Here is a 25033-nt window from a genome sequence, read left to right on the forward strand (position 1 = left end):
ACAATCACAAAACTCAACTTTGCTCAATTGGCCATTCATAACATTCAAAGCCAAGCATAAACTGCTCCTGCAGCTCATGCATCATAATGGGAAGACTATGGGTGGAACGTTTGTATCAAACATAGGCATAAACCTCAAGATACCTTTTTGTGTCCATTCAAAAAATGTAAATACCTCTAAGCGCTGAATGGAATCCATGAAGGAGATATAAACTATGGTGATGCAGGAATGGACTGAGTTCAAATTTATGGAAGAAGACCTTGGGCACAGAAAGTAGTTTACACAGCAAATGCATGGATGTATTTAGCGTTCACGCACACGCACACACACACGAACGAACGCACGCACAAACCCACTCACCTTACACGCGCACACACACACACGCACGCACACACACACACACACACACACACACGCACACGCACACACGCAGTCATCCTTACCACCAATCCAGGAGGAGGAATGCAAGTCCAGTAAAATCTCTGGAAGAAGAGAGATGACAGATCGGAGTCAAGAACACAATAATTACCACATACTTCCCACCACTGTGCATGTCTGCAACATCCACAGCTCCTCAGGCCAGAAAAAATCAGTCCAAAAAAGGTCCCACAGCCACTTGATGGCCCACAAAGAAGCCTTACATTACATTAAAGATTACATCCAACAGGCAGTGAAATGCCCAACAGGTAATTCAGCTGTATTGGTTTAGAATGACCCAAATTATGTGATTCGTCAAAGGTCAGACAAATCAGGAGGAAGAAATATGTGCATCGGGAAGTGGTCTCTCTTCTTCAACCCCACACGGACAGGCTCCAATAGGACGGTACTAGACACGGGTGCAACTCCAAATGACTCAACTTCAATTCTCAAGCATTCAACTCCCATCCAACCCACAGGGATGACCACAAATGTTGCAAAGGCCAGGACAGTATAATCATCAGATCGGTGTTTGAACCCATGCTGATAAGTGGCACCTACCATCCTGACAACTAAGCTACATCTCTCTGGCTCTTAAAAATGTCTCTATTATGCCATTCCTTTTGGCCAAACTAGAACTCAAGACTTGTTGCAGTAGAGCTTCGAAAGTTTACATCCAACCTTGGAGTTGAGATGATATGCAACAGATTGCATAGTTGCACAGTTTTCTAGAAAAGCAGGCACGGCCAAGAAGCTTTGTCAAATGGATGTACGATGTCTTAGGATTGCTTGAAAATAAATTTAGATAAAACCAAACTGTAATTTCACATACTCAAATATCTTTCTAATTACTTAACAGGATGTAAATGCAGTCATTAGAATTGTATAAACTAAAAGCCAGCAGTTGAGGTTCTTGGAATAGAAGTACAGTGACAATGTGAAAAAAAAATATACATAAAAACCACGGATGATTTAGATAATTTGGTAAGAAAAACTTACTTCCAGCTCTCAAAAAAATCAGTGTAATAATCTAGGGGCACATTTTAACATGGCAATAATTACCCTTCATTAAAAACAAGCAATCATCTGTGGTAAACAGGAATTTGGTCTGGAAACTGGCCATTCCAAAATTTAAATCTCCTGTTGAATACACTTTGTTGCACTTACTTAGAGTTGTACGGTTATTTTAAATTAATATACAACACATGATTCTTGATAATGTGCAAAGAAACACAAAGAAAAAGAAAATAATAATTTGTGTGAGTGTGGATGCGTGCTCGTGTTAGTCGTTTCCAGATGTTTTAGGGCACACCAAACGATACTTTCAAATCCAGCAAAGACCCAGCCGTCTCAGATATTGACTGTTGGCCACTCACCCTCAAAATTTAGGCTATTTAGCAGATTCCTTGCAATGGGAAGTGTGGAAGTCTTTCTGAGGATTGCTGCTGTTTGGGCAATTTGTTTTATTGGCTGTGTCTACCACAGAATGTTGCTGAACCCCATGTTGTGTGTTTGGTGCTTTGGTACATATTAATGAACATATGTCCATCCATCCATTTTTAACACCACTTATCCTGTTCAGGGATGAACATATGTGTTGAGTTATTTGTGCTCTCATTATATTATTATTATTATATATGTCATTGTGTTATTTGTTCGGTGTCTTATGCCGTATTTTGTGTTTACTGCAGTGACGTGACGTTTTCTCTTTTATGTACTGTGGACACTTTACGTTGGTTTTTACCTTGTTTGCGGCAAAGGGAAGTAGGAAGTGAATATAATGAAGCGCGCCAAGAAGCGCAGGTGAAATAAATGAGAGCGTGCAAGGAGCAATATAGAAGTGAATACCAAACACCACTATCGTATCGTGTTGTGTCTGAAGGGAAATGGACTACAAAGCTGCAAACCCAACAGGTTATGGGCCCAGACGCAGCAACCAAGTGGGGAGATCGCAGCGGTTAGTTTTCGACGGAGACGAAAACAACTACGAACTTTGGGAGGTAAAATTCCTCGGCCACTTAAGAATACTTGGATTGAAAAACACTATACTATCCACCACCGCACCGGACCCAGGGAAGAATGAAGAGTGCTACGCGGAGCTAATTCAGTTCCTCGATGACACAAGCTTGTCCCTGGTAATGAGAGAAGCGGCAGACGACGGCAAGAAGGTGCTGGAAATAATCCGCGGCCATTACGTGAGTCAGGGTAAACCCAGAATTATCGCCCTGTACACGGAACTGAATTCCCTAAAGGAAGAGTGTGTCAGTGTCTGTGTGCTCGCCCCTCCCTTCCTGTGTCTACTCCCACTCTATGTACTAATGATCACAGTCACCTGCCTCTCATTACTTGTCACGTATATAAGTCCTGTCTGCGTGTCACACCCGTCGGATTGTTCTCGTCTCTCGTCTCGTCTGTCGTCGTCGTTCCTGTCTTCATCTTGTCTTTTTGTTCAGTTAGTCTTGTCCCTAGTTGAGCTTCTTATAGTCTGTCTTTGAGTTCTCCAATAAACCCTGGTCCAAGCTGCATTTGGTCGGCCTGCTCCGTTCCTTCCATGACTGTGTGACTCTCAATTCTCTTATCTCTGTCTCTCTCCGCCGTTCTTTTCAAACCTGTTCAATATTTTTCCATGGTGTCCCACTGCACTTTTTATCACCTGCTCTCTGTTGTGTGTGCGTATGTTCCGTGCGCTCTACACTGTAGAGTGACTACTCCTTGCGCACACTCTTCCAGTGATACCACCACTCCCACCTATTGCAGTGGATGTCTAATTACCCTTTAATCTAGTACAGCCAAAAGAAAAGCATGTTCCCTAGTGTCACACGCGCCCCTCTTGGTATCGCACCGTGCCCCCCTTGAGAAGCACTGGTATAGAAAGAGAAGAGCAGTGGGGAGAGTACACACCCTTGGGAGGGGCGCCAGTGCTGGTGGTCCGGGTGTCGGATGTGATGGTCCCTAGCCTCACCTGCTGTCTCCTGTTCCTCAGGAAGCCGGTGATCTACTCACAGGTGGAGGCAGGCACCGCAAGCTAGAGGAGCTTCTGGTGGAGGATGTCGGGAGCAATGGTGTTGAAAGCCGAGCTGAAGTCCACAAACAGGATCCTGGCGTATGTCCCTGGGGTGTCTAGGTGGCGCAGGATGTAGTACAGCCCCAGGTAACCCTGTCGGGAGGCAATCACAGACTCATTGTCAGTGGCGGCTCCAATTATTCCACAGGCCTAGTGGGCCCTCATGCGGTTTAAAGTGACAATAACATGTGAAGTGATCAACTCTACTATATTAAGTAAGTAATGTGTTAATGATCAAGTAATAATATAATATAATAATATGTTAATAATTTCACATATAAGTTGCTCCTGATTATAAATCGCACCCCTGGCCAAACTATGAAAAAACTGCGACTTATAATCCGGAAAATACGGTAATAACATTTTAACACTTTTTTTCCATGGCAAATATAATGTAGTATTTAAGTTAAGAAGTTTATCCAACATCCATGTGTGCATCACTGCATTCTCCTACGAACTCTGTACTTTTATCAATTGTGACCCATCATTACGTCAGGACTGTGCTCCACACATTGTTCCATAAGAAATTCCATTGTTGACGCAATATACATTCAATTGTATCGAATTTCACTGCTTGCTTTTTTGGTGAAGATTGGTGGTGGAGGGAGAGAAAGTAGACTTCCATTAGTATAGGACAGGAATTCATCAGCGGCCCAGAATCTGAGACAGAACCACAAGCTGCTTTCACAAATGCTTATGTCAGATGTTATAAATTTCCCATGTGGACCTTATGAAGGAGACCTGTATGCCATCTTTAATAAAGGGTCCTTGTATCCCCAGAGCTCCTCCGAGTTGTCTGGTGAGGGCCTCTGTGCTAAAAATGAAGACACATGTATTTGCATTTTAGGAGTTTATGCATTTATACGAATTCACATGTCCTGATGTTTAAACATGACTGTTCATTTACAAATAAACAAGAGAACATTTTTATTCAAATGATTCAGTGCCTTATAACAGCAACACTATAAAAAACAGGCGCAGTTTCCAGACAGCTTTGGGAGGAGGCTGGGAACATTTTGGTCAGTTTTCAAGGTCCTAAATTCATCTCCACACTGTGTCACTTGATGTATTGTCAAAATAGGTGCACTTAATCAGTGAGATTTCCCTCAGCAGCAAAACATTCTTAGTTCATAAACAAAGATTACACTGGAGGGTTTGTGTCTCCAGCTCCTCCTGCAGCGAGGAGCCTGTCAAAACATTTAACCATCCCCGCATTTTTAAGGAAATTGAGCTATTTTCCTCCTTAACATAGCCATGATTAATAGCCGAATTATAGCTTGCGGTTGTATGAGTATTGTGAACGGTGACGATTGTATGGAGGATTCCAGAGGCAAGTAGCAGCTATTTACAGTGTAATGCAAAAAAAAAAAAATCCCACAAGCACAAACTGTCAGACACCAAAAACACAGACAGATTTAATCAGCAAATTGTGTTGAAAGATGGACTGAAACCCCAATTCATTAAAATGGTTTGAGTCAATCAAATCAGGACACAACCCGCAAGTGAATCAAGTGTTCGGATTTCATGGTCTAGCCAGTAAAGCACAACTACGTGGTCTAAGGTCTTACCAAAGTCTTGGCAGCAAGTGTTTTAATGGTTTCCTGTGTGCTCACTTTAACCACCATGTGAATGGAAAGAGCCATGTACATTCTTTTAACTCACAAAATGAGCATAAATTAGCGAATGCAAAAGTTGCATCATTCAAAGGCGTATTATAGAGTTGTCTATAATAAATCAATGGTAATGGAAGGGGGACATGGTTGGGCGTAGTCAGGCTCTGATTGACAGCAGCAGATGACATTAATAATTTCTATACTATGACAAGTTATATACTAAGGGTGCATTGGAAAATTGACTCCTAACACACAAGTTCAAGTGTGACCGGTTTTAAGTTCTGTGCGTTGCTTGATTTTTGCCATTCAAAAATTCAGAGTGCACCAAATACAGAGTGGCAGTGTGTGCACACGGGACATGGTGCGCCGGTGCATCCCGAAGTACAAGGGTAGCAGCGCGCACACTCTGCCTCTCAAAACACGTCCACTTGCAGAGTAGTGCATGGGAGTCAGTGTTAATTTCCAAACACATGCTAAAAGAAATATCCATATGCTGTGCTAATAAATCCCTAACCTGAAAAATCAATGTTAAAATGTTCGCAAATGCTGCTAGTCCAACTCGCTATCGAAGCATGCATGAAACTGAGCCCCTCATACACCACCATTTTGTTTGTCGCGAGCTAATGTGAAATGGCATAGTCACGGGTCCGCCATCTTGAGACAAGGCTGCTGGATCACTCAGCACCTGAACATTTCTCACACTCTACCATCTCCCTAGGGAGGCGTCTAGGAGGTATCCTGATGAGATACCCAAGCCACCTCATCTGGCTCCTCTCAACGTGGAGGAGCAGCGGCTCTAGTCCGAGTCTCTCCTGAGCTTCTCACCCTATCTCTAAGGGAGAGCCCGGACACCCTATGGCGAAAACTCATTTCGGCCGCTTGTATCCGGGATCTCGTCCTTTCGGTCACGACCCATAGCTCGTGACCGTAGATGAGGGTAGGAGCGTAGATCGACCGGTAAATTGGGAGCTTTGCCTTTTGGCTCAGCTCTCTCTTCATCACGACGAACCGGTACAGAGTCCGCATTACTGCCAACGCTGCACCGATCCGCCTGTCGATCTCACGCTCCATCCTGCCCTTGCTCGTGAACAAGATCCAAAGATACTTGAACTCTTCCACTTGGGATAGGATCTCATCCCTTATCCGGAGAGGGCATTCCACACATTTCCGACCGAGAACCATGGACTTGGATTTGGAGGTGCTGACCCTCATCCCAACTGCTTCACACTCGGCTGCGAACCGCTCCAGTGAGAGCTGGAGATCACAGCTTGAAGAAGTCAACAGCACCACGTCATCTGCAAAAAGCAGAGACGCAATGCTGAGATCCCCAAACCGGACACCCTCAACGCCTCGTCTGCACCTACAAATTCTGTCCATAAAAGTTATGAACAGAACCGGTGACAAAGGGCAGCCTTGCCGGAGTCCAAGCCTCACTGGGAATGAACCCAACTTACTGCCGGAAATGCGGACCAAACTCTGGCATCGATGATACAGGGACCGAACCGCCCTTATCAGTTGGCCTGGCACCCCGTCCTCCCGAAGCACCGTCCACAGAACTTCCCAAGGGACACGGTCGAACGCCTTCTCCAAGTCTACAAAACACATGTGGACTGGTTGAGCAAACTCCCATGCCCCCTCGAGAATCCTTCTGAGGGTATAGAGCTGGTCCACTGTTCCACGGCCAGGACGAAAGCCACATGAGCACGGCTCATTATGTGCACCAGTAAAAAACATCTATGTCTTAAATTTGAAAAAACAATTTTTTATTTTTCATCAAAGAGGGGTTTGGTGAATGCGCATATGAAACTGGTGGAGTTCGGTACCTCCAATAAGGTTAAGAACCACTGCTCTCGTGTTAACTTGTAAATAGGATGTTTTGGTGTGGCACATGGGTCATTTCCAAGAAATGCCTTAACAACATTTCTGCCGTTGATGCATAAAAGTTGCACTTCTTGTACATCAATTTCATTCACTTATGCAGCATATCTGCAAACTCGAACAAAATGGTTTCAAGTATTCGAAACAGCCAATAAAGTTATCACAATAGTTAGCATCTTCTCATAAAAGCACGAGGTTATGAGTTCAAATCTTAGCTTACACCCTCCTGTGTGTAATTCATTTATACATTTTTCATAGGTGTGAATAGTTGTTTGTGACACTATACCTGCCAACCTGTCCACAGTGTATCCTAGCAAAAGTCAGTCAGAATGGGCTCCATCTCACCCACGTCTGTAATGAGGACAAGCGGTAGAGAAAATAGATGAATAGTTAACGTAGTAGATGTAGAAATGTGTTATGTGCTGAAGCACATTACAGTAGAAATCTATAAATGCAAGATAACATATGGTAAAACTGTACTTGAAGTGATTGTCACAGAGATTTGCTCTCCATTTATTCCCTCTTTCTTCTCAAAAGCTCTACATCCAATCTGCTCTTAATTTTGCTTGTCACTATTGACTATTGTTGATGTTGCTAGATGAGTAATTGGAATGTGCACATGTGTTTGTACGTGCATGCACATGTTCATTCGATGAGTGCTGGGGTTGCAATGGTCCAAGGAGACTTTTCATCTGCTGCTGCAACACAGCCCCCGCTGCTTTCAACTAGCTTTGCGGAAAAATCCAATGAGTCCCGACACGCACGTCACAGCGATCAATTACCCCTAACTTTGTAACACACATTGTAAACAACAAATATCCCAAGACATCCTACAATTGAAACATTATGGCATTGAGGTTCAGAAGCATATGGGAAATGTCAGTTTGATCAGGATCGACCACTAATTCATGAGCTGACTAATTAACCACAGCTATTCTAAATATATAGTGTTTTATTTATATCATGGCCAGTCTCCCGCTTGAAAAGCATATGTTTTTATTCAAATATCACTGAAAAGGAATTATACAGGACAATTATGCTACAGCTATAAAAGTGTTTTTTTTGTTATCAGAAATGCCAGAATTTATATGAGTGTTCTCCAAAGAGGCCACATCAAACAACACGTTCCCAATAACAAGGTCATTATTATTATATTATTATTATATTATTATAAGGTCTGCAGGAAAAGATAATCGGGACCAATTATCTATCCCAGACTTGTACCTGTCCAGGACCACGAAACGTGCAAGTAACATCTCTGCAGACCCTTCTCACCCAGGTCACAGTCTGTTCGAACTACTCCTCACCAGACTGCGTTCCAGAGCGCTGTATGCCAAAACCAGCAGACACAGATTCTTTCCCCAGGCTGTCGCTCTGATGAACTCACACCACTCATAGAGACTCAGAGACATCACTATGCAATAACATCCTGCTCTCACCACTTAAATGTTGTTTGTTACCTGAATGTTGTCAGTCACTTAAATGTTGTACAGAGGCTGAGATCAACCGGAGTCAAATTCCCTGTTTGGCATGCAGAAACTTGGTCAATAAAGCTGATTCTGATTCTGGCGAACCTGATGTCAAAGTAAACGTTAGCCTTTTCAAATCAGTTCTCACTATAATACATCCCATCCTAAGTGAGCCGTGGCATGGCGTATCAGCTTTATACTCTCATTAGGGTTCTTGATGGTGTTTGGTAGTTTGCCTAACCATGTGCTTTGTGACTTAAACAACTTGAACTGATGCTTCTCATTCCAAGATCCGCCACCCTGTGCTTCACCGAAACGTGGCTCACCGAACACATCTCCCACCACGCCGTAGAGCTCCCTGGGTTTTGGCTACTACGCGCAGATCGCAACACAGAGCTGTTTCTACATTAATGAAGGTTGGTGTACTGATGTCACAGTGTTGAAAGAGTCTTGCAGCCCTCTCTTAGAGACACTCTTCATAAACTACCGGCCGTTTTATTCCCCACGTGAGTTCTCCTCGATCGTAATGGCAGCTGTTGACATTCCACCACACGCACGTGCGATCGAAGCCATGCAGCTGCTGGCTGACCAGGTAACAGACATGGAGAAAAAACTACCAAACTCATAATTGTTTTGGGTGATTTTGACAGAGTGAACCTCACACACGAACTCCCTAAATACAGACAGCACATAAAGTGTCCCACTAGAGGGACACAGACACTGGACCACTGCTACTCCGTAATAAAGGACGCATACCACTCTGTGCCCCGTGCAGCTCTAGGACTCTCGGACCACTGTCTAGCTCATCTGATCGGCACCTACAAGCCGAAATTAAAAACTTCTAAGCCTGTGGTGAGGACTGTGAGGAAATGGACAGTGGAGTCAAAGCAAGACTCCAGACCTCCTTAGGACCTCCAAGCCTGCTTTGACTGCACCAATTGGGGTGTTTTTGAACCTGCAACTTCAGACCTGCATGAACTTACCGATACTGTGACATCATACATCAGCTTTTGTGAGGACTTATGTGTGCAGACTAAGACCTTCTGCATGTACAACAACAACAAACCTCAGGATGCTGCGCAAAGCCAAGGAGGAGGCCTCCAGGAGTGGGGACCGTGACCTGTTCAGGCAGGCCAGAAACACTGACCCGAGAGATCAGGGAAGCTCAGAGGAGCTATGGGCAGAGTTTGGAGAGACACCTCTCTGCCAATCCTGATCCCTCGTCAGTGTGGAAAGGCCTGCAGAGCATCACGGGCGTCAAGAGACCAACCCCCCTGTGGTCTCCTGTGGAGAACCCAAGGCTTGCAAACTAGCTAAACAGGTTTTACTGCAGGTTTGAACGGTCCGGCCACGCAACGGGACCTCCTGCATCACAATCAACGCCCCCAACCCCCCTTTTTCATACCTCCATTGCCATTATCACCTATTCTCTATCTTTCAGGTCAGGAAGGCACCAGGCCCAGACGGCGTGTACCTCCTGCCTGAAAGTCTGGACTGAACAGCTGGCACCCACCTTTGCTCGGATCTTCAACCGTTCCCTAGAGCTGTGTGAGGTGCCCTCGTGCTTCAGAAGCTCCACCATCGTACTGGGGGCCAAGAAGCCCGCCATCACAGGTTTGAATAATTACAGACCTCTCGCCCTGACATCTGTGGTCATGAAATCTTATGTGGTTCTACGTGTTTTTATAAGGTACATAACTGAGTGTGAGGAGCTCAAGTTCAGACTATAGTCTCTATTCTTACACATCTTCGATATCAAGAGAAGCATGTGTGCATTTTCGGTACAAAGTGTCATCACATTTGTATCATAGGACAAATGTATGAGACCAAACGGGACCTTTGCGTCATGAATTGAAGTCAAAAGTCACTAAACCTCTCACTTTCACATGGTCACATCTGTTTTTTTCCATTCACCACCTTGGGTCGATAGCATTCGACTGTTTGGATTTGCATAACGTGCTTATCGGTTTCTCTTAAAATGGCGGTTAGGGTTATATGTACAGGCATCTTTGTGGGTGGGCGCGGACCCTTATGGCCTGCCCACGGGATGCATTTGAGTAACCGCATTGCTTTAGATGAGCATGTATTTATTGACTGACTTTGTTTTACTAACCAGTGAATCCATAAATAGATAGCTGGTGTCACAAATCCCTATAAGCACTCACCAGTAACCCCCACCCCCTTTTAGAATTACAATAGACAGAGGTATTGTTCCACTGCAAGAATACTGTGAGCGGGCTTGTCTTCTAACACGGTCTAATGATGCAGCAACAAACGTCTCTCCACTAACACTCTTTGTCTACGTGCACTTCCGTGAATATTGTCAATCATCCCCCATGGGTTGGCTGACCTGACTCTCAATGTAGGTCAGAGGCCGCACAATCACCTGGTAATTAACAGAGAGTAAACAACCCAAGCCAATGGAGAGCTTTTAATGATTGTCAGGCTGCCACAAAGGGCCCTTCATCTCTAATGAGAAGTAAGTGTGTCATATTATATTGCATAATTGTTGGACCTGACCAACACGATAAATATAGTATCTCTGGCTGCAATGTTATGGGATCAGGGAAAATTTGAGGGCTGATGTGTGATAGGAGTGTAACTCTGGCCCCTGTGATCTGGTGGTGTGTGGTGTGATCTGAAATGACCTTACATAATAAGCCCTTTGCCCAGTTCTTGAATCAGATAATTAATTGCTCAGCAGTCTTTCAGCAGCTATGACACCATGTGCCACCCACGGAGTGTGTTTTGGCCTCCTGTCTCAGGCTCATTAAATGGGGCCTTTGTCCACAAGCTGCTCCTCATTTGTCCCAGCGCGTCCACCTATCAGAGAGGTTGACCCCTGTGTCTCTAGTCGAGATGACATCACCTTCTCATCAGGCGAAGGTGATGTCTCTCTGTGGGCCATCTCTTTCCCCTTATCACTCAATCACTCCTTTGTGCTTGCCAGGCCTGCGGGATTATATGGACGGTAATGAGACTTTGCAATGTGCCAGCGCAATATAAACCACACAAAGCAACGTCCATAATAGCACATTGTTTTAAGTGAGGTTCATGGGATGAGGTGCGCTCTCGTGTTGCGTCGCTCGAGAACGATTCGTTCAAAAAGAACGAATCTATTCAGTGAACGCGAGTGAACGAATTACTTCATTTGACCTCAAACAACGTGCAATTATGTGACTTATCCAACACAGTAGGTGGCGGTAATGCGCCTTTAAGATAGTGCCTCTCCACCGTAAAACAAAATGAAGAAGAAGAGTGACCTAACTTCCCGTTCACGAACGAGTCAGTGAACTGCATTGCCCGTTCATCAACTGAACGGATCAGTGAGTGAACGACTGAACATGTTTACTTTCCCGTTCGTGAACGAGTGAGTGAGTGAGTGAGTGAGTGAGTGAGTGAGTGAGTGAGTGAGTGAGTGAGTGAGTGAGTGAGTGAGTGAGTGAGTGAGTGAGTGAGTGAGTGAGTGAGTGAGTGAGTGAGTGAGTGAGTGAGTTATGTAAAAAGGTAAGTTATACAATATTGGGTATATGGAGTTCACAGATAGGTGAAGTGGGCACTTGTGCCGCAGCAAATGGGATCATTTTAAAAATATATAGTAAATATGGTAGTAATAATAATAATAACAATACAATCATAAAAATGGCCTGCAATGATTCAGAGGGTTCACTGCACAGTTTTCACATGTATGAAAGGAATACAATGACATCCACCACACATCCAGTGAGTCATTATTATTATTATTCTTGTTCTAAATTGAACACTGATGCAAACTTCAACAGAGTGTGTACATGCGCGCGTGTGCATGTGTTAACATAAACCAAACAAAGAAGGCTGCATTTACTGTGTCAATATAAAACTGTTAGTGGGGAGAACTTCAAAACATATCTGCTCTAGATATGCAGTTAACAAAGACTCAACAGTAGGACAACAAGATAATACAGTGGAAATTTCAAAGTCCAACCGAATTCTGGTTGTTGAAACTAGTTGACTTCCAAGTTGTTTAATCAAAGTGTTTGTTTGAGGACTTATACTGTTGCCACCATAAAACCTTCGATCATACAGGGATTGGTTTTACAGTTCTATTTTATTATTCTTAAGTGTATAGAGAAATTAACCACTGTTGAACAACTAAATAAAAATAAAAAACAAAAAATATGTCCAATTACTTTCCAGTTTAAGGGAAGTGGAAAATGAAAGTGTTGGCTGCGAAAAAATATATCGAACCTTTTTAAGCACTGTAAAAAGGTGCTGTTTGTTGGCACGTGTCTCCGGCCATTTTTATTGGGAATGACTGTGTTTTGATTACATGACGTAGTAGGAATGCAGCCGGGGGTAGGCTGGCCATCTGTAGTTTTGGGAGATTCCGGCCGGTCTATTTCAAGGCTGGCTGAACACCGGCTGTGATGTAATTTTCACTCGACAACAGTTGGCAAAATGGCCGTCCCCTGAGATGAATAAAAATAGGTGGATTTTAGTTCTTAATTCATATTTCACAATTGCAGAATTAGTCACAATGCCATGTTTAGACTTGTGGGGCGGCAAAGAACATTACAATTACAATACAATTTTTGACTTGATTTGCCTTTGAAGAACTGCTTGGTAAAACTAGAATTTGCAATTTCGGGAGAAATTGCGTGTGAAGGCAAAGAAGCTAAATAAATCCTTGGGGAATACTGCAGAATGATGTTTAAAGGTATGCCCTGGAAAAGGAGAGGAATGAAGATTAGCCAAAAGAAGACAGAATACATGCGTGTGAATGAGAGGGATCCAAGTGGAATGGTGCGGCTACAGGGAGAAGAGATCCAGAAGGTAGAGGATTTTAAGGACTCAGGGTCAAGAGTCCAAAGCAACAGAGAGTGTGGAAAAGAGGTGAAGAAGCGCATCCAAGCAGGGTGGAACTGGTAGGGAAAAGTGTCAGGGGTGATGTGTCATAAAAGAGTATCAGCAAAAATGAATGAAAAGGTGTACAAGACAGTGGTGAGACCAGCGATGCTATATGGTTTAGAGACAGTGGCGCTGGGGAAAAGACAGAAAGTGGAGAAGGAGGTAGCGGAGATGAAGATGCTGAGGTTCTCTTTGGGAGTGACACGGTTGGATAAGATCAGGAATGAGTAAATCAGAGGGACAGCGCATGTTAGGTGTTTCGGAGATAAAGCCAGAGATGCCAGACTGGGCTGGTTCGGACATGTTCAGAGGAGGGATAGTGAATATATTGGTAGAAGGAACCTGAGGATGGAAACACCAGGCAGGAGGTCAAGAGGAAGACCAAAGAGGAGATTTATGGATGGAGTGAAAGAGGACATGAAGTTAGTAGGGGTGAGAGAAGAGGATTCACAGGATCGGATGAGATGGAAACAGATGGTTCGCTGTGGCGACCCCAGAAGGGAAAAGTCGAAAGGAGAAGAAGAACAATTGACCTAGTAATTTTTTCAGGATATCATTATTGAAATGCCAGGTTTACCACTTTGAGGATATTCAAGGTTCTACAGTTAAAAAAACAACTACTGTGATTGCTGAAGTGTTTCCAAGGCAACCTTGTGCAAAATGGTTTGCGTGTTCTTCAAAAGTGTGAAAATGTTAATGGTTCTGGCATCAAAAGAAGCATGTCTTTAAATTACATACATACTTGTCTAGTTCCATCACATTAGTTTGGGTTTGACCACATTTTTTCCCATGGATTGTGAATGCAGCATCAGACAGAGGTGACTCGCATTAGTGGCCTGTGGTCAGATGCAACTCACTGATTGGATCAAATTGAGGGTGTGTTTATAGCGAGGGTGGGTTTCAACCGACATCAGTTGAGCAGGAGATTCCAGTTTGTGGTTAAAGCTCGAGTGGAAACATGCAAACCCTCCCGAGATGTGTGCCATGGTGCGTTACACACTCCTAATGTGAGTTACCCAAATACAGCAGACTAAATATTGCTGCATTGCAATTTCCACTCTGCTCCCGTCAACCTAAAACATTTTGTGGTGCATAGACTGGAACTTTTTTCTCTTTTTGTTTGAGCGTTATGTGAATATTATAAGAGTATTTTAAGAAAGTCCATCATGTGATTATCTTATTGAAAAAAATATGAGGGTGAATAAATACCAGAATTCTTTTTCCTACATTTCCCTATATATTAAGCCCATCTATTTTCTATATTGCTTAACCTCAATCGGCTCGATAGTGGAGCCTAATCTAAGAAGAGGCGGCACACACTTTTGACTGAGGTGGTTGTGCTAACCACGCATCCACCATTCCACCCCAAATAAGACAATGAGAAGGAAATTGAAATGCTGAGGTTTTGAAAGCATTAAGTAGCTAAAATACTCAACTGTACGTTCCACTACTTAACCTCCATTAAAATGATAGATATTACCATTATACTATATATTTATAGATACATTTGTGTTATGTTAAACCCATAATCCATTTCCAACCATGAGATAAATCCAATGAATTTTATAACCAGATTTTTTAGAGAACGGAATGCTGCCCAAGATTGCTTTTCTTGGGTGCCTCAGTGGGGGTAGTATGTGACCTTTTACCCAGACCAGATGAAATCAAAGAATGCCAAGACCCGCAGTTCAGCAGAGGTTGTTTATTTGTTCAAGTGTCAAAACAAAAAGAGCCTAACTAATCTATTCACATAGACATATCCACGCAATTGAAATTCTTATATACCAAGGAAAGCAATCATTATAGTAGAATAAACAAATTGCCAAATTATTATGTAAAGTTCTCTTTAATAAATGTAAGATGATTTAACAGTGTTTTTTTTTTTAACTTACAGTAATAGACAAAAATCACAGAAATTGGAGGTTAGCATCGCAGAGTGGGGAGTTTCTGGGACCAACCAGCAAAATAGTATTGTCATAAAACAAAACATTTCATAGTGGCTTTTTTTTGGGGGGGGGGGGGCTTGGTGTGCATGCTATTACAGTGTGCATGTTATTAACACCATTTATTGTCACTTCATTTGACTGAGTGGGATTTTTCTTGCGTGGGGACCCTTCACCATATAAGCAAGTGGAGTACTGCTAGTGCAAGTACTTCAGCTGTTATACAGGCCAAGGCTTGTGCCTTTCCATTTCATATAAATAAATTCTTTTGTTCAGACAATAAAATTTTTAAATGTTACCTGCTGACAGTTTCAACTGCTACTCCAGTCATCTTCAGAGCCATCATCTGACGTGCTGCTGACGTGTCATTTATCCATTGGCCGGCTCAGCAGACCTGTCAAAGTCTGCCGAGCCGGCCCCTCCGCCTTTGGTGGTCTTTGGAAAAGGGAATCCCAGGTGTGTGACCGGATATATGTCCCCTTGTCTCTGTTGATGGTCTTGCTTGCTCGTTTTCTTATTTCTATGGCCTCCAACGAGCCAGTGGGACCATCAACAGAGACAAGGGGGCATACATCCTGTTACACATCTGGGACTCCCTTCTCCAAGCAAGTAGCAGTCGAAAGTGTCAGCAGGTAACATCTAAATGTTTTATTGTCTGAACAAAATAATCTGTTTATAGTATTACAACAACATGATGAATCTCATCGAAACTTTCCATTTCATGCTTGTTTGAAAGTGCATAGTATGTACTAATTTTCCCAGTAATGTCATTTATTTTGAGTGGAAAATCTTTATAGTTGCTACTATTTGGTCCAATCTTTCACAAATACAAAATAAACCGCGCACCAGGGAAGAGCATGACTGAATTCCGAAGTGTTGTTCCACCATAGGGCCAAATTTCTCAAACCGTCATACTCAAATGCTGTATGAGGCAATTGAGCAACAATTTGTATCTGTAGAGCCCCCTGGAGGATTATAACCCAAGTGCACTTTGCCGACCATTCACTTCAGTTGACAATCAGTCTCCATTTGGTGGCACGCAAGCAGTGTGGAGATGGATTGGGGTCAAAAGTTTTGTACTTGGAAAAACAAAACTCATACTTGAAAAAATAAAACTTGAAACTGAAAATAAACGTGTTGAGCTTGAAACTTGAAAAATAGAAATATTTATTCAAAATAAAAATACTTGTATGAAAATATTTTTAGAGTTGAAAATAGTTTTGCTTTTGCAGGTCACAAGTTACTTTTATTCAGTAATTCAGTTGATAACTCAGATACTTATTTGAACAAGTAGTGAGTTCCCAACATTGTAAAATAAAGGGTAATAATAATTGGTGATATAGACTACCCTTTACGTTTGTTAGCATTCTGGTTAACTTAGTTTTCTGCCCTCCCTTATGCTTGTTTTGCTTATCGGCTACAACATATAATTTGGTTTTAACATGACAAACATGAGACATAATTTTAAGACCATAAGATTGTGCTTTGCAACAAAACTGTTACAAGTTTGGTTATTAGGCCTACTTATTTCCCTTTGGTTAATGTTGGCCCGTAATTAGCTAATGTTCATACCTGAAGCTAGTTCCACAGACAAACATTTGTCATTTGCTCGCACAACTATATTTCGTGACAACTGTTTTTTGTGTCACAACTGGAAGTAGGCTAAGCATAGAATTCGGGGCAGTCACCAAGGAGCTAATCGGTCCTCCATCCTTGAAAGACAGATTAATGTCGATTATGACATTTATTACATCATTTTAATTTCCTTACATTATTATGGTATTTACATTAATGATATTTACCATGTAAACGCATGTTTATTTAAATTCATAATTCACGGGGGGATGTTTTGTACAAGTTATATTGTGGTATATCAAGTTCAATTGCAATTGCATTTACAGGAGCTCTTTTAAAATATTTTGGTGCATATATTGTTCTAAGAAAAAAACGTCTGTGTGAAATGAAATGCGGGTTTTTTTTGGGGGGGGGGGCGCTCGGAAGTAGTCTCGATCAGTGAAGAACCGCCACTGATTCCAGTTCACTGTCGAGCGTTTCTTTATTAGACCCACAGTTTTGTGTTAAACTTTATGTGGCCACGCCCCCTCCAAGCAACGGACTTGGATGTCGAGGCCTCTGATTGGCTGAGAGGGGCCGAGCGACAACACCTGCTTAACTCCTTCATCCAAATTGACACGCGCGACTCTGAGAGATATAGCAGCATCCAAGGGAGCGCATGCATTCATTTCGACACCGAGCCGCTGCTGCGCGGTTCCCACATCTAAGGTGAACTATCACGTGCCATCCAGGCACGCTTTCCACGGATACTGGCGGATCTTTGCCGGAGAAGAGGCGGAGACGCGATGTTTCTTAAAGTGGCCGTCGCGCTGCTGGTTCTCTCCGTACTGGAGCAAGTGGTGGGCTCGGATAATATCGACATTTACGACACCCCGCCGGAGAAACCTGCCACCCCCAAAGGACGCCTCTCCTTGCAAAATACAGGTTAGCAACAGAGTGCAATTAAGAGGCTATACGTGGTGGAGCCAGTGGGACACGTGTGCGTGTGTGTAAAGCGGAGCGTAGGAGTCGTGTCCAGCCATTAGGATATTTCTTTACAGCTTTATGCTGGAATGCGTAATCTAGGAACACGCAATGCAAGATATTGATGTCCAAATAATTGTGCACGGGAATCTAGTATGTTGCCAATCAAATAATAGTTTGCTCTAATGCAAATACGTTACCCAACCTTTATTGAGCAAAGGCATTACATTAAAACAAAAATCCCGACTGCACACCAACAAACATAAACGTCACAAACAGGAGATACACAGGTTAATTGTGTACCTTCTGCCCTCTAGTGGAAGATAATTTCATTTTTCTACATGTACGTCGCTGACATAGATGGGTAACCAAAACGTTACATGTGTACTATATGTGGTCAATAATTTCAGTGAGTATAATCTTTTTGCAGATTGGTTATGAGTAAGATGGTACTTCTTGTCAAAGACAGTGTGACATCCTCACAACTAATTACTTATTTTATGATCTTGCACCTGTATACATTATAGAATGCAGCCCCAGTCATTCGCTGTAGCCGAGGTATTGGAGGCTGATTTTCTTGGTAAAATGACAAATTCCACAGTGGGTTTAATAGTGGACCCCCACCCCCTTCCCCCCCTCCAAGTCCTGCAACAGCAGTGTGTAACTCAATGCTCGTACGATCCAAGCACATTCCCCTGATGCCAAAACAAGCACTGCCATCAGCGGCTCACTTTTCCTGCGCTCTTAAGTTCATCTCAGGCCTACAAACCAGGTGGTTTGTGAGGCGATTTTGCACACAAAGCTTTCCGAGCTAACTTACCATTGATCACGCTTACTCGAGTCCAACAAGTGTGATGCAGAACAAAAAATCTCAAGTGATTGACTTTCAGCAGTATTTATGTGGCTTGTTCGTGTCATTCACGACTGTGGTGAGTCAGAAAGTGTGATGCAGAACACAAAATCTTAGGTGATTGACTCTCAGCAGTATTTATGTGGCTTGGTCGTGTCATTCACGACTGTAGTGAGTCAGAAAAGTAACAACCGGTAGGCAGTTTTCACCAAGTTTGCTCCTGTTTACAGTTGTACATATTCTCTAATTATTGCGTAATATTTAGACAACTTAAATGACGGCATGCACAGTGGAGTCCACCAGAAGAAATTAAGCCTGCATGCATCTGTAATGCACCATCCAATGTTGAATTCAGCCACAGCAGGTGGACCATGGTGCAATTATTTCAACCGCCAAGGGAAACAAGACCTTATCACCTCTTGTGTCCTGCTTGTATTTTTGTTTTTCAGGCTAACCATTCACTTACATTTGTGCAAATATTTGTATGCGATGTGTCCAGCAGCTTCACTTTCAACTCACTGCTGCTGCCACCTCCTGCAACATGTTCTTTTTTTATTCCAGCTGAGATCCAGCACTGTTTGGTGGGCGCAGGCGACGTCGGCTGCGGCGTGTTTGAATGCTTTGAGAATAACTCCTGCGAGATACGAGGGCTGCAGGAGATCTGCATGACGTTCCTGCATAATGCTGGCAAATTTGACTCTCAGGTATTACGGGACTGTTTGCAACAATTGTGTAACCAGAGGGCAACATTCCTGAACACTGACTCGCTGCTCCAGACTCATCTGCGAATAGATTTATTTTTGTTTGTGCATGCCTCAAAAGAGGGGATTGTTTTTGCAAAAATCCAGCCATGGCATCACCTTTTCTAACTGCTTAAGTTGATGCATATAACAGTTATGACTAAGTCTCAAGCTGGCTGGCCAAAAGTCAACTAAGCCAGTTTATTGAGAGCTTTTTGTAATAATTCCCCATGTGCATGGTGGGCTGGCTCTAACATTCTTTACCATTATGTGAATATTTTTACTTGGCACAGTGTGCCTTTATTACCTCCGAATGTGACATGATTTTGTATTGTCATTAACTATATTCTAGTGTGACATCACTTGCTGTTAGTCTATGTGATTTGCTTAATTGTAGTTATTGAAATTGTTCCCCTTTCTTCACCATTCTGTGGCATTTGTTTAACAACCACAGAGTGAATGTTTGTGTGGACAAAGAATTGCAGTGTCAGCACTATTTTGGGGCTAAAATGATATGTTTGGCTCCCATTGTAATTGAAATGGAGCGTACGCCATTAATGACATGCTTTTGTGGTGGGTTTTCCCCCTCTTTTCCAGGGGAAATCCTTCATCAAGGATGCCCTGAAATGTATGGCCCACGGTCTTCGCCATAAGTTTAGCTGCATTAGTAGGAAGTGTGTTTCCATTAAGGAGATGGTGTTCCAGCTGCAAAGGGAGTGTTATGTTAAACACAATCTGTGCTCAGCTGCTAAAGAGAATGTGGCCGTCATGGTGGAGATGATCCATTTCCAAGATCTCTTTCCCAAAGGGTAAGCGATTGGACAGCGTGGTTTGAAATAAAGCCTGGCCTTTCTAAATTATCTTTTGCCATTCCTCCTTGTTCAGTCAAAGTATTTGACCTTTATTTGTCCAAACATCGTGTAATTTATTGGTGGTGTGTGTGTGTACCTAGTCCTTATGTGGAGCTGGTGAATATTCTACTGGGTTGCGGAGAGGAAGTGAAGGAGGCATTAACTCGTAGTGTCCGGCTTCAGTGTGAGCAGAACTGGGGAGCTTTGTGCGACAGCCTCAGCCTCTGCTCCTCCCTGACGCCCTCGCCCTCAGCTGCCGAGCAACGCCGCCCCTCGCCATCCCACCCACAGCTTGAGCACCCTCGCCACGCACGCCACGGCGACAGGGACAAAGCCGGCAAGGCTGGGTTCCACACCCACCCTCGCGGTCGCAATCAGGGACTGCGCCGCCAGGGTCCAGATGTTGGTGTTGCAGTAGAGCAGGAAGACCCAGAGGCAAGTGACATTAGGAGGTGAAAAAATGTGGGAGATTACAACACTGATAACCCTTATCACCATTTAATAGCACATTTGGACATTGGCGCATGAACACACACACCCGCACACACACACACACACACACACACGCACACACACTGAGCAGAGGGAAACAAATCCTTTTTCTGTGTTTCTTTATTTTTTCACCTTCTCCAGTCATTCCAGCAGTCCCACATGGTTAACTTGCAGGGCAATTGTGGCATAGCATGTATTGTTACGCCTGACTGTAGGACACTTTGTTTTTTGTTTTTCTAACAAATGATGGTTGTTATTATCATGATTATTTCTATTTTTAGGACTGTTTTTGCTCTAATCTAGCATTTGTTTAATCCTACTTAGTGTCAGATTTGACTCTATTTGTATTATTTATTTTCTTCTTTATGCAATGTTGAAATATACAAATGTAAATAGGTGGGGAAAGTTATCTATATTTATATGAACATGTATAAATATAGTAAAATCTAGATGTTTGAGGTAATATACAGTGTTTTCCTTACAGTATTGCACCTATCTCACATTGTTCTGTAGATATGTAACATATACAGTCTTGTTTGCAAGTGGAAATGTGTCTTGTAATTATATAGCTACTTGACAGTGGAATACCTATTGTACATGTTTGAAGTCCACTTCTGGCACATATTAATAGTCGCGCATTGACACCAACAGAAAAGTTAAATTAGAAAATGACCATACAATTAATTGATTCCGCATCACGTAAAACTGCAAATTGTTGAAAAAATGAACTCCCTGCAGACATGAGTAATTAACTGGGATTTTCTTTTTTTTTTCTATGCAGAAAAAAAGTCAGATCATTCATTGAACAGAACAGACAGATGTCACTTTTAAGCTGTTCTTGAGCACCGGCAAATGTTTCACCATTCTCTTCATCCTTCTTTTCCATGTAGCCATCCGCACGAGTTACATCTCACAGCTGAACTATCAGGCAAAGAAAGGGCGTTTTAATGAAAGAAGTGGGGTAACTGAGTGTTCTGTCTTGATGATTTTGAGCAACAAAGGTCTTTGCTGTTGTACTTTGGTTAGGTTTTGTTGGACTGCTGAAAGTTTGAGAACAAACCATGTGACCCACCATCAACCCTCTCAACAATCCACTACGTAATTTGACCATGCATCATCTATCACCAAGTCCTGTATGTGTGCTCATTGATCTGGGCTGGATTGAGCCATGTCACCCATTGCTGTGCCCTTGCATACACCCTTGAAAGTAGTCCCCCTCTGCAGCAATGTGGGGGCCTGTTATTCTGTCTGTTTAAGCTGCAGGCAATACATCAAGGACCCAGGAAGAGGGTTACGTCCACATATGGGGTATGTTATTATAAATGTTATATTTACAAAGGCCACCAGAGCATTCCTCTGGGCCTCATCCAAGAGCCAGCAACTCCAGGAGGCAGGCCTGTGTAGGAAGGAGCCGATAAAAAGCTTTTTTTTTTTTCCCCATCGAGATACTTCTCTCAGACACAGGCGGCTGACCTTTTAAGGCCAGCCATGCTTTTGTAGTAGAAATGAAGTTCAGAAGCATGTCATAAATCACTTCCAATCACAATGGCAATGTACAATCAATACAATTTCACTTTTCATTTTGTTAGCTGTAATGTAAAACCCTGTAATTTAGGAATCAATACAAACTCCATTTTTAAAAGTTTTTTCCCCCCTCCATTCTGTTAGAGGTTGGCGACCTAAGGAGACATAAGCTATTTTTATTGACTATGTACTGTATATGTGTAACATGACATTCTTTGTAATATAGAGGCTTTTCTTTATATATTTATATGTACATGTATGTATGAATGGTTGGAGAACAATAAACTAACCTGTTCCTTTTATCATCACCCCATGATGTATTTTATGTTCCTTATATACCAGTGGTTCACAACATTTTTGTGTTCACAAAACCTGTCATCATATATACCAGTGGTTCACAACGTTTTGTGTTCACAAAACCTATCATACAATGAATACCCCCTCACCCGTGGGTTGATGATTCACCAAAAGTAGAATGTAACACTTATTTTATGTACTAAGTCATCCATCCATCGATTTTCTGTTCTGCTTGTCCCCACAGGGGTCGCGGGCATGCTAGAGCCTATCCCAGCAGTCATTGGGCAGTAGACAGGGGACACCCTGAACACGGTTGCCTGCCACTTGCAGGGCACACAGAGACGAACAACCATCCGCACACGCACTCACACCTACAGGCAAGTTGGAGTGCTAAATCAGGCTGCCATGCATGTTTTTTGGGAAGTGGGAGGAAACCTGAGTGCCCGGAGAAAACCCACACAGGCACGGGGAGAACATGCAAACTCCACACAGGGAAGGCTGGGGGTTGAATCGAACCCGCACCCTCTGAACTGTGAGGCGGACGTGCTAACCAGTGCGCACCGCGCTCTGTGAGTCATTATTTTTTAATTCTCAGGCATCACTGTATCTTCTTTTTTAAGTCAAGTGAATTATATTTATATAGCCTAAACTTGTCTCAAACGGCTTCACATGGCCTCATTTGACAGTTATTCTCGACATCCGCTTATCTTAACTCCCAGGATAGCAAGGAAAAACTCCCAAAACCTCAACTGGGGAAAACTTTAATTAATTAAATATAATTAATTAAACAACTTTAATTAATTAGTTTTATTTCAAACTTAAACATAAATTGATCACCATCCATCCATCCATCCATCCATCCATCCATCCATCCATCCATCCATCCATCCATCCATCCATCCATCCATCCATCCATCCATCCATCCATCCATCCATCTTCTTCCGCTTATCCGGGGTCGGGTCGCAGGGACAGCAGCTTTAGGAGGGACTCCCAGACTTCCCTCTCCCCAGCCACTTCATCCAGCTCATCCCGGGGTATCCCAAGGCATTTCCAGGCCAGCCGAGAGACATAGTCTCTCCAGCGCATCCTGGGTCGTCCACGGGGTCTCCTACCGGTGGGACATGCACGTAACACCTCCCCAGGGAGGCGTCCAGGAGGCATCCTGATGAGATGCCCGAGCCACCTCATCTGGCTCCTCTCAACGTGGAGGAGCAGTGGCTCTACTCTGAGTCTCTCCCGGATGACCGAACTTCTCACCCCATCTTTAAGGGAGAGCCCGGACACCCTGCGGAGGAAACTCATTCCGGCCGCGTGTATCCGGGATCTCGTTCTTTCGGTCACGACCCATAGCTCGTGACCATAAGTGAGGGTAGGAGCGTAGATCGACCGGTAAATTGAGAGCTTTGCCTTTTGGCTCAGCTCTCTCTTCACCACGACGGACCGGTACATAGTCTGCATTACTGCCTGACGCTGCACCGATCCGCCTGCCGATCTCGCGCTCCATCCTGCCCTCACTCGTGAACAAGACCCCAAGATACTTGAACTCCTCCACTTGGGGCAGGATCTCGTCCCCGATCCGGAGAGGGCATTCCACCCTTTTCCGACCGAGGACCATGGACTTGGATTTGGAGGTGCTGACTCTCATGCCGACCGCTTCACACTCGGCTGCGAACCTCTCCAGTGAGAGCTGGAGATCACGGCTTGAAGAAGCCAACAGCACCACATCATCTGCAAAAAGCAGAGACGCAATGCTGAGGTCCCCAAACCAGACAATACCCAATTCTCGTCTGACATGCTATCATTGTAGTGAAATACTGCCCGTGTTTTAAATTCTCCAGTACCGTACTGGAAATAGCTGCTCATGGAAGGGTCATGACATTGAAATAATAACACAAAGTTGTAAATCACAACATACCAAACATACAATCGCAAAATACCAAAACAGTTTATGTGTATCAACCTCCATCCGATCACTCTGAGTCAAAGCGTCATGAAGAGGGTGCGGTGATAGAAAATGACCACTAAGTGGAGACGTTTGTCAGCTGTTCCTCAGAAGGAAGTTGAAGCAAAGCAAAGCCGCAAAGTATTTAAAGCAGGGGTCTCAAAGTCCAGTCCTTGGGGGCCGCATTTCTACATGTTTTCCAAGTTTTCCTTGTTAAACACACCTGATTCAAATGATCAGTTCATCCTCACGTTCTGCAGCAGCCATATAATCAGGTGTGTTTAGCAAGGGAAACTTGGAAAACATTTAGGAATGCAGCCCCTGAGGACTGGACTTTGAGACCCCTGATTTAAAGGGAGGGTAAAGCGAGCCAACATTGGCACTTACTATAGGGAAGAAACGGTGCATTGCTTCCCCCTCCTGAGACGCCGGATGGTAGACCAGAATTTCCTTGTAGCCGTCCGGAAGTCATTCTCCATGGCCTCGCCAAACTCCTCCCACGCCCGGGTTTTTGCCTCAGCAACCGC

At 43.4% G+C, this 25033-nt stretch overlaps 1 protein-coding gene across 1 annotated transcript; it reads left to right on the top strand.

The window, feature by feature from the left end:
• The first annotated feature begins 17439 nt into the window (after positions 1-17439).
• stc2a (stanniocalcin 2a) lies at positions 17440-22574 on the top strand. Its single transcript, XM_088392923.1, has 4 exons — positions 17440-17770; positions 19221-19363; positions 19997-20208; positions 20352-22574. The coding sequence occupies exons 1-4, from the start codon at positions 17632-17634 to the stop codon at positions 20704-20706; spliced, it is 849 nt and encodes a 282-aa protein (XP_088249049.1). The 5' UTR covers positions 17440-17631; the 3' UTR covers positions 20707-22574.
• Positions 22575-25033: the final 2459 nt, after the last annotated feature.

Source organism: Syngnathus floridae, chromosome 1, assembly GCF_059516105.1.
Source record: "Syngnathus floridae isolate MCC-2025c chromosome 1, RoL_Sflo_1.0, whole genome shotgun sequence".
Classification (NCBI taxonomy): Eukaryota; Metazoa; Chordata; class Actinopteri; order Syngnathiformes; family Syngnathidae; genus Syngnathus; species Syngnathus floridae.